Source organism: Cydia pomonella, chromosome 8 (genome assembly GCF_033807575.1).
Source record: "Cydia pomonella isolate Wapato2018A chromosome 8, ilCydPomo1, whole genome shotgun sequence".
Taxonomy (NCBI): Eukaryota; Metazoa; Arthropoda; class Insecta; order Lepidoptera; family Tortricidae; genus Cydia; species Cydia pomonella.
In genome coordinates, this window is record NC_084710.1 from 2,053,722 (window position 1) to 2,064,258 (window position 10,537).

Sequence of the window (10,537 nt, forward strand, 5' to 3'; positions counted from 1 at the left end):
TTACGTACGAATTTACAAGTGCGACAGAGAGGCAACACGTCGAACGTGGTTTGCGGTAGGCCTCCAGTAATTCGTGATACAGATATGCAAACAGACTTGTGTCAAATAGTATTATCGAGCGGTCATCAAATCGTTAAAATTTTAATCTACGATACGCGTCAATATTTAGAGTCTATTCGGAAAGAGAAGAGTCGTGGAATATATTGGGCCCCATACATTCCACGACTCTTCTCTTTCCGCACAGACTCTATGTCATACATTGTCAATATCTGAGTAACTTGTAGTAGTACTGATAGTGTGATAGGGCCAAAGGGCGCTAATAATGTACAGCCAAGATAATACTTTGCTTAGTAATCCGTTTCTATTGTATACAATTGAACTATGAAGACAGCATATTATTAGGCTATGCAATAAGATCTAAAGAGGATAGCAACGAGGTTTCCGATTAGGTAGAGGCAAAGAGTAAAGTAAGTATATAATTGAGATACATTTGCTACTTGAGTTTAGTAGGTAGGTACAGTAGCACTCGCACTTCACATTGGGCCTCAGCCACATCAGCATACGACGGATTGTTAATAGAACTTTTTGCTCGGCCTCAAACTATGACCAGCCCAAACTGACATTTGTCTAATTTCAACTTACCAAACAAACATTCTACATTAAAATTACTGCACATCATGTCTAGAATGAGATGTTAGCGATCGGGCTAGCGGCTGTTTTGGCTGCTCTTTTCATCTGTTGCTCCGGCGCGTCGGTAGATTACTGTGGGGCTGCGATGTGTGGGATGTCCAATTCTCACACGTTTTGTCAGTATACCGTGAGTATTATTTTGTCAGTATACCGCTTGAGTATTTTGCTCTCATGATGAGATCGGGTCTGAAGCCAAATAAGAAATCAACGGAAGATATGTCATGACTCTCCTGCAGGTTTATTTGCGTCAGCTGCAGTGCAGTACACGAAGTACCTATTATATTTAAGTGAATAATATATTTTTGTTATGACAGGGCAAGCGTTTGTCGTCTTGCCACATACCTATTGCTTATAGTCGACAAATTATTTATATCTTTCGATACTGGCTCCTGTGCCTCTCACGACTGTATACAGGCATCTGTCTCCAGCGCAGCCAACTAGAGAGCCAATTACTTATAAGTACAATTTGAATCAATAAACAAAATTTCGGACAGCATCCACAGAGCCACCTAGCTCCTGGACGACAATTAACCAATAATGTGTACATACTGTAATCAATAATCCTTTACAGGAAGGCCCAGGCCCCAAATGTACCGGTTATATAAACGACCGCCTCACGGGCGAGGAGAAGACGCGTTTGATTGGTCGTATGAACCGTCGGCGTAACGAGGCGGCCCTGGGCAAATTACAAATGCCTCCAGCTAGCAATATGCTGAAACTGGTGGGTTTGGTATAGCGACATGCTCAAACTATACTCCGCATCTGCAAACCAAATTATCGACCGAGAGTATATTACAATCTCTTTCACTCCTGCTTCAACGCCGTCAGTTTAGTTTGCGGGTATTTGCTGTTCGATAGTATAGGTATAGGTATGAAGTAATACGATTAGAAGATAAAGATCTAGCCATGCATGCAATGATTCTGTGTATTGAAGAAAACTTTCAATATTGTGAAGGTAAATTAAAAAAAATTGCTATCACTTCTTGGAATATGAAAATCATGTTGGAGTCTTGCCATCACGGTCACTTTGCTTTTAGGCAATTCCTGTCGTTCGTCAGAAAATGCTCCACTGTTAATAATCACAATGGATCTCGACTTGCAAAGCTGCCCGGGAAAACTTACCTTTTTATTCTATCTTTTGTAGCGTTGGGTCGAAGAGTTAGCTCGAGAAGCGCAGGTATGGGCAGATCAATGCAACCCGCCTAGCTATCCTGAGGGACATGATGTGTGCAGAGATCTCTGTAAGTTTTCTTCCTTGTATAGTGAGTGCAAAAAGAAGATAAAATGATATGTTTTATTAACATTAAACTTTAAAATTGTATGAGGGGATACTTCACTAACACATACCTTAATATGTGAATATGACTCTAATCTTACTTTCCAGATTCAATAACAGTAGGTCAGTGCGTGGCGTCAGTGGTCGGAGAAGCGCCCGGCCTCCGGCCCGAGTCCATGGTCGACATGTGGTATTTGCAGGGTCGGCAGAATACCATCCCCACGTAAGTCAACACACGACAGACAGCACACGATATTTGTGGGTTCAGGGCATAAGGAAGGTGGACTGGAAGCAGTGGGGGGACGTGGTGATGAGTCCCAGCTACTAAATTTGGTTCTGCAAGAAGCGAATATTCAGGTTAGATACTTAAAGGACGATATCTCATTCTCCTTTCTGATGGCCGTTATATCACCCAGGAGCCCAGGACGATAACACTTATTTCCCATTAGGTGGCACATAAATACGTCTGCTGGTAGTTTTAGAAGAAGAAGAGAAGGAGGTAGTTTTATATTTATGTAATTAATAAATACCTGAATCGAATCTAAACGACACAATCGAAAAGTTTTTTCATAGTATGCAACTCGTGACATCTTTGTATTGTACACAGAATTTTTCAACCATCTTATATTTGACTAGGGATGACAAGAACTATCCAATGGACTTCGCGCAAATGCTATGGGCGCACACGTATTTAGTTGGCTGCGCTAGAAGTCGATTTATGGTAAGTTTGACTAAAATTAGTAAGTAGTAAGCGTAGAGAGTACTGAGGGTCTATCGAGAACTTCAACTGTGTCTATCGCCCGGTCTTTATCACTCTTCGATGTTCGCGGAAGACCTCGTGAACTTTTGAAATGTTAGCTGATCGTGCCGCAACAGTCTTCCGATAACCCTCAGCCCGACCGACTAGTCTTCCAAGTAATTATCAGAAGTAGATCACAAATTAAATACAACGTAATAATATTTTAAATGTTTAAGTGTCAAAAAGGCTTCTAGGTGCTGGCTTCGGCTCAACGCACGCCTCCCTCCTCCATAATATGGACAAGACATATTAATAATAAATGATTTTTTTTTAAATATTTGAAATAGTATTTTAATACCTTTTGTTTTCTTGTGAGGTCAGATAGAACAAAACGGCCGTCTCCGTACAGTGACACGCCTGGTATGCAACTTCGCGCCGCGCGGACCGGAGGGTCCGTTGTGGGTCCCAGGAGCGCCTGCATCCGTCTGTCCGGCTCTTTCTGGGCCTGACCCGGTATTTTCTGGACTTTGTACCTTTCGTGAGTTCTGGTACTTCTAGTTACACTAAACTGCTTCGCGATTTTGAGAGCCAGCTGTGACAACTGGTGCTATAATTATAATTGGTGGTGCACGGAACTACTGGTAGTGTTGTTGTGAGTCCCTTCAGTTGAGCTATACACAGCCGGCGAGGTAGTCCCGAGAACCCCTCATCAGCTTGGCTTGATCGTTGGTCTTTCGAGAATTATTCGAAATATAGGTAAAAAGAAAGTGTCGCAGACACGAAGGCCTCCTCAGGGCACCCGGCGCCCACATATCCTGGTATCCGGTAAGTTTGGGATGTGGTTTGTCGCTGTATCCGGCCTACAGCCACTGCTTAATACTAAATACGAGTTATGCGCATTATCTTACTGATTTTGTTTGTACAGTACTGACCTGAGACTTCATAAATCGATTATACTTAGGTACAAACATAATCATGATCATAACTATACTTACAGTATTGAAAAAGGTAGACGGAGATTCTGAGCAGAAAATTATATTACTTTTATAGATCACGACGCGACCTTTACGTATGACACCAGAAATGCAACAGTATTAAAGGAACAGTTAGTTTTGGATACAATACTGGAAATAGATAAAAATGATTCTTTGAACTATCATGGTAGTTTGGATCAAATATATTTGACAAAAATGGTGGCAGTAAGTATAAATAGCCAAACTGAGCAGCAATACCAACTTGATTTCACAGAGAAGAATGATGTAGTTCAAACCAAAATTCTAGATTATAAGGAAGTCATGAGAAATATCACTGACAATTATACGATAACTGATTACAGTCACGAAAATGTAACAACAAAAAAAGTAAACGAATCATTTACGATACGAGTAACCAAAAAAATATTAAGTACAGTTGGAAGACCTAAATCATATAACATAGAGGAGCTTAATCTAGAAAACAAGGATGCTGAAAGTAAGTCACATGATGAATGAGATAATATTTATCTGTAAAATAATGAATATGACGATACTCATGACAATTCCAATGTTGCAGATGGAACAGCAAATTCAGTGCCTGTCAAAGAAGATAATGTTTACAATGATTATCTTGATGATATTGTAGAGAGAAATGAAAGGGATTATATTGCGGCTGTGAGAGAAAGTAATGTAACAATAGCAACACCATCAGTTGTAATCGGTCCGTATATTTTTTCGTATTACAATGTAATGTTGATAGCAAACTAGTTACTATTGCCACGTCTCTTATAATTCTATTGAAAATAATGCGACAGCGCACAAATTTAATTAAATTAGCAATTACAATTGCAGAACTCGCCACAGAAACTATAAAGTCAACAGGAAGCTCAATAATTTCAACATACATTTTGGAACCAACGACAGCTACTTTTATAAATGACAGTGAAATAAATAATGTCACTGTTTACCCAGACGCAGACGTCCGAACTACGACTCCCTATGTTAAAAATGATATCCTAAAAAGACTGCTAAATTTAAGTGAAAAAACTGACCAGAATCCGTCAGACCGTAAGTAAAAAATATACGAATGTGGAATTTGTAAACAATTGATGAAACTTGGTGTTATCATAATAAGAGCAAGAAAGAAATTAAGAATTATGTTCCAGCAAATATAAACGAAATCCTATTTAACTGGCTGATAGACGTTTATTAGAATGCCATGATAAAGAGCCTACTGGAAGGTACAGGAAAATTTTTGGCATTACTTAATTGAAGAAGGTTTATGCTTGCAGAAACAATCGAAAAGTACCCTATCATATATCGACCATAGTCCGAACATTTTTTGAGAGGAGTTATTTTCTTTTACCATCAGTGAGACGTAACGGGAAGATAAAAAGTGGTTGCTATTATACTTTAGTATAATGTCACTGTAGTAACTTTTACTAAGATGTTTATGTTTTCTTAGATATTTAATATTTCTTCTCTTCTCCAGCTGAAACGGCGCGACAACTTGAAGAAGCATTGGAGGATATGGAGAAAGCTCTCGCATCTTCACCGGTTTCCAGTAAGGTAAGCTATAAAACAGATATTTATCTGATCACATTCTAGTTTATAAAATATCGTCAGTTTATTGCACAAAATATTTATATAATGTTTTTCAAAACGTAAGTGTGCAATTATATTGAGTTGTGCGCTTATTGCGGACGCAGTATGAGATTGCTACTCAACCGAAATTATTTTCAAACGGCAAACGACTCCAATCTCAGTGTGATTGTACCATTATGACATGGGTTAGATTTATTTGTAATCTGTCTCTCAAGTCCAGTCTGGGTCAATGTTGGAACATAGGTTTTACTTTGTTAGTAATATTTGATACTTTACTCTATTTGATTTTAAGTTTATCGCTTTAGGTTCGCCGGGATTTACGTCAACCACAAGAATCTATAGACATACCAGAGCAGAGGGAGAATGAGCGAAGACCACAAAAAGAGCTACCTAAAGAGCTAACCGAAACCCAAAAACTGAAAGAAATTGGTACACCCGACTCAGCTCCAATAATGGCTATACTGACAAAATACGCTCCACTGATAAAAAGCTATGAAAACATATTCAAACGAAGCGATGCATCAAATACCACTCTTAGTTTAATAGTGTTGGTGTTAGGGTGCATAGTTTCAAACAGTTTGTAAACGTAAATGAACTAGACTACAGTGCGACGTAAAATAGTAGAAAATAAATCAGGGCCACTTTTTCGTAACTCACATTTCTGACATAATATACTTAAACATGACGACAATTTTGTATGCGAAGTTTCTACTCTTTCATGTCGAACTGTAACTAGAATCCATGTACGCTAAATCAAATATCAAAAATCAAATCAAACATTATTTATTTTTAGGCAACGACGGCTCATAGCTATATATCGGTAACATACATACAATAATGCTTAAGGTCAATGTGGGGAAAACCGGCATGTACAATTTTTGGTTTGGAAGACAGTCATTCATAGGGCAAGAACTATTTTATTTGTATTCGTACTTTGCTCTGATACAGCCATAATGAAAGAGCTTCGGTCCTTCTACTCTACCGAACTTGTGTAAGTGGAGTATGTGTACAAACGCAAGAGTTAGGGTCGGTTGCACCAAAACATCTGTCACCAATAAAGCGTTAGCTAAATTATATTTATGGGAAGGTTCACAGTTCTCTGTTGAGTGACGTTCATCTGTCCGCTAATTGTGGTGGATGAAACTGGTCCTTAGAAGAGCAAAAGAGCTTGTAGACGGTCTTACCTGATAGACGGCCTTCACCATATTGACCTGAAGCTAAGTTTGCATCGACTTGGCTGTGGCAAATAAATATTCACCGGAGATGACCGAACGAAATGCTCTTATAGAACTTTCAGTAGGAGTAGCAGAGAAAGCGTTGTTATTGTTTGTCCTTGTCACAGTCTCACATTGGGCGGTGTTAACCTCTGGAGTTGCAGGCGTCCATAGGCTACGGTGACTGCTTACCATCAGGCGAGCCGTATGTTTGTTTGCCACCGTCGTGGTATTTTTTAATACTACGTCGGTGGCAAACAAGCATTCGGCCCGCCTGATGGTAAGCAGTCACTGTAGCCTATGTAAGCCTGCAACTCCAGAGGAGTTACATGCGCGTTGCCGACTCTAAACCCCCCTCCCCATCTTTGAACTCTGGCAACCTTACTCACCGGCAGGAACACAACACAAAACAAACAAAAAAATAATAAATAATATTTCAATTGTTTAATCCGTTTTACCTATATTTGTTAGTGATGTATTGTGATTTTAAGTTTTGTAATTTCGTTGTATTATTTATGTACTGTATTTGTATTTGCTATTTTTTTAAAGCTCGTGTTATTATTTTTGATTTGTTTTATTCATATAACCTTTGATAAACATGTAGAAATATCTGTGTTGGGTCTGACTAAATAAGTACTAAACAATTTATTAGTACAAGCTTTTATGGCATTTTCATCGAGACAAATCTAAAAACCCCAAACACAATTAGGTTGCGTTGTTTCATCACAGAGTCACTATATGGCCACCTCCTGTCTCCATCATCAGATCAGCTCGATGGTACCATAATATTGCATTGTCATCCGACTTACAATATGTACGCAAATTTTCAGATCAATCGGAAAATGGGAAGTGGGTCAAATTTAGCTTTCAAGATTTAACCCACACTAACAAACATACATACTAACAGGGCAAGTTAAATAAAAGCTTGTAAAAAGTCAAAATCGTCATTACCACGACGCAGTTCAAGAGATCACTTCTAATTAAACAATTTGTCGTGGTTTTGATATGACCTTGACGATCGTCTTTGTTATTGGAGCGCATCCAATATTCACTTCATTTCGCATGCGCCAATCAGCGCGAGCGATCTTTAGTGGTATCTAAATAAAATCAGAACAATAACAAAGTGGTCAAATCTGAATCGGCCTCCAAGCCTTTCTATATAAAGCTTTGGCAATCCGTCTTTGACGCTAAAAATTGTGTTACGAATGGGTGAACTTCAATGTGTTTTTTTTTTTTTTTAATTTATTTATTTAAGGTCGCTCAAACAGCTAAGGTCATTAGCGACCACTATAAATATACAATTATATCAAATCAAGTCATAATAGTTAACTAGTTTAAGAAATTTTATAGTACATTCTGAGGCAATTAAACAATCTTTTAAACATTTGGGCAGGTTAACAACTAATCTTTCTGTATTATACATCGGGCAATCAATTAACAAGTGTTTGATAGATATATCACTATTACACCTTAAGCACTTAATTCTTTTTTTTTTTTCAATGTGTTTGTTGGGTATAGGGGCTCGCCGTGACGAAATGGTGAACACAAGAGAACTTTTAAACAGCTTATATTTCGAAACACACAATAAATACGTACAAAAAAATAGAACTTTAAACTGACAGTTGTGCGTACGGGCGCTCGCGCGGATAGCATGGACCGACTCACTGTTATACAGCGCACATACAAAACCAGATTAGCGGCTCGCGGCCACCGTTAAAACTACCCTTAAGTTTAGATTTCTTAATCTACCTATTTATTTATTCAAACAACATTTAGCAATGCAAAAACTGGCGTTGAAACCCTAGGTCCATGGGGTCCCAGCGGGCACAAGTTTTTTGGAGAAATCGCGAAACGTCTGGTTGACGTAACTGGTGACCGAAGAGCTGGCGGCTTCCTCGCACAACGTATCAGTATTGCGATACAACGAGGAAATGCCGCCAGCATCCTTGGTACAATGCCTCAAGGGCCTATTTTAGATATAAGCTAGTTATAGTAATCATCTGTAGGGTAAAGGCACCTATTACCGTGGTAGTTAAGGAACTTTTCAAAAGAGATCCAAAAATTAAGGGTATCAATGCTGTCTAACAGCCAGGAATTTTTTTTTTTCATCAGAGCATTTAATGAACTTTCCGTTTCACACGTTTTTGGATTCATTTTGGGTTATTATATGTATTAAAATATTTTTTGAAGCCAAAATGACAAAATCTTCTATTACCGTGGCAAGGGACAGGCTGTGATTCTATTATCGCGAATTGAGCTTTCATTACCGAGGGTACAATTGGCATGATTTTTCTGCACTCGTTAACAGAAACCAAACTCAAAATTCGAAACCTAATACCGAGGGTAAAAACAATAATAACGACGTGGGTTCTGTATATTATTTTTGTGTCATTAAGTTTAATAATGACACAAAAATAAAAAATAAAACTATAGGAGTATGTTTAAAAATAAGAGATATATTCGAAGAGATTATAATTACACTTTGGCACAATCAAATACTATTAAATAGTTAACTTACCAAGTACCCACGAGTACCTGTATAACAAGTTATAAGTTGAATGTTTTACATGTAAAACAACAAAAATTATTGTTAGTAAAGTTTTACTAAGGACGTATATGACAAATAGGCCTGCCTGTTATTAAATAAAGTAATTTTTAAATGCTATAAAGATTGATAAGAGTTTGTCTTACTGACATAATTAGCTGCACAAAAAAACAAGTAAGTAACATTTTCTCATAAGGCACAGCGTAAATTATAGTCGAAATTTTATAAGCTGGACGTTTACCACCTGAGTGAAAGTTTACCACAGTGAAATGGTAAACGTCCACATTATAAAATTTCGACTATATATAAAAACATGAAATTTTTTAATTCTAATATTTTTGATAAGGTAATTAAGTTAAATAAAGTCTCTCACATATTATGTGTTATAATTTACCCGTTTATAACTAACAAATCACAGTACTTTTCTTATTGCTGATACTTATAGCTAAAAAAAATCATGTCTGAGATTTTGGACTACTGTATAAATAAAATTATATAAAAAAAAATCTAATCGGAATTGTCCGGCAGTTGGGTACCCTTCCTTGTCTGTCAGAGTAATAACTGAATCAGAAAACAGAAGAATTTAAATCTGATAATGATAACTGAAGTCTAAATTTTATCAACGAAATCTGTACTTGCGGTACCCTAAATGCGATATTTCAATACAATACCAAATAGTCACTCGGTAATAGATAACTCTTTAAGAGCCTATTACCGACCCATTCGATATTTCTCTGGGTCGGTAATAGATTTCTATACATTCTATTACCGAGGGTAATCTGATCATACCATCGGTAATAGGCTTAATTGGGAGTTTAATTAAACCTAATTCCGACCCATAAAAAGAATAAAACACAGATGTTTTTTCAAATCAAATCAAACATGTATATTACAAGCTTCTTGTAAAGACAAAATCACATAACTGGCAAGTAAATTTTAGGTTATAACTCAAAATAAAAAAAAGTTGACAGATTAAGGGTTCCCATAGAAACAAGGAAATCGGTGCTGAAGTTATTGTTAAAAATTAAGGGTTAGTTGAATACTTTCCATACCACGGAAATAGCTCTTTAATAGCGTGAATAGATCAAGATTGGAATAAATAAAAGAAATTATAAAATTGATAATTTGTACCAAAACTAAAGAGTAAATAACAAAACTACCACTTTTTCTATTAACGTGGCATACCACGGAATTACTTACCACAGAAGTAATTGGCGCCTATCACCGCTGTATTTTATTTTCAATTTTAAACGTATTTCCCGGTCAAAAACTAAGTTAAAAGTAATTCAAAATCGTGTAGAAAACAATACACAACCTCTTAAAAGGCATTGCACTAGTATATTTGCCATAACTATTACGTAAAACACTAAGTAAGATTGGAGTGCACTTACCTGTGGAGTCACGCGTCTGTATGGAACAACCGGTTCTTGCGCCGCCGTCGCACAAACTGACGAATCGCGAGTTTTTTGTTACACTCACACAAATTCACACTAA

General features: G+C 37.3%; 1 protein-coding gene across 2 annotated transcripts; it reads left to right on the forward strand.

The window, feature by feature from the left end:
• The first annotated feature begins 49 nt into the window (after positions 1 to 49).
• On the forward strand, positions 50 to 7,061 carry LOC133520381 (venom allergen 3-like). Of its 2 annotated transcripts, XM_061854766.1 has the most exons (11): positions 50 to 817; positions 1,262 to 1,411; positions 1,835 to 1,931; positions 2,075 to 2,189; positions 2,603 to 2,687; positions 3,087 to 3,243; positions 3,756 to 4,175; positions 4,257 to 4,400; positions 4,532 to 4,747; positions 5,172 to 5,248; positions 5,590 to 7,061. In XM_061854766.1, the coding sequence occupies exons 1-11, from the start codon at positions 692 to 694 to the stop codon at positions 5,866 to 5,868; spliced, it is 1,866 nt and encodes a 621-aa protein (XP_061710750.1). In that variant the 5' UTR covers positions 50 to 691; the 3' UTR covers positions 5,869 to 7,061. The 2 variants fall into 2 exon arrangements, with proteins under 2 accessions (XP_061710750.1, XP_061710752.1); XM_061854768.1 differs by lacking the exons at positions 3,756 to 4,175; positions 4,257 to 4,400; positions 4,532 to 4,747 and having other exon boundaries at positions 68 to 817.
• Positions 7,062 to 10,537: the final 3,476 nt, after the last annotated feature.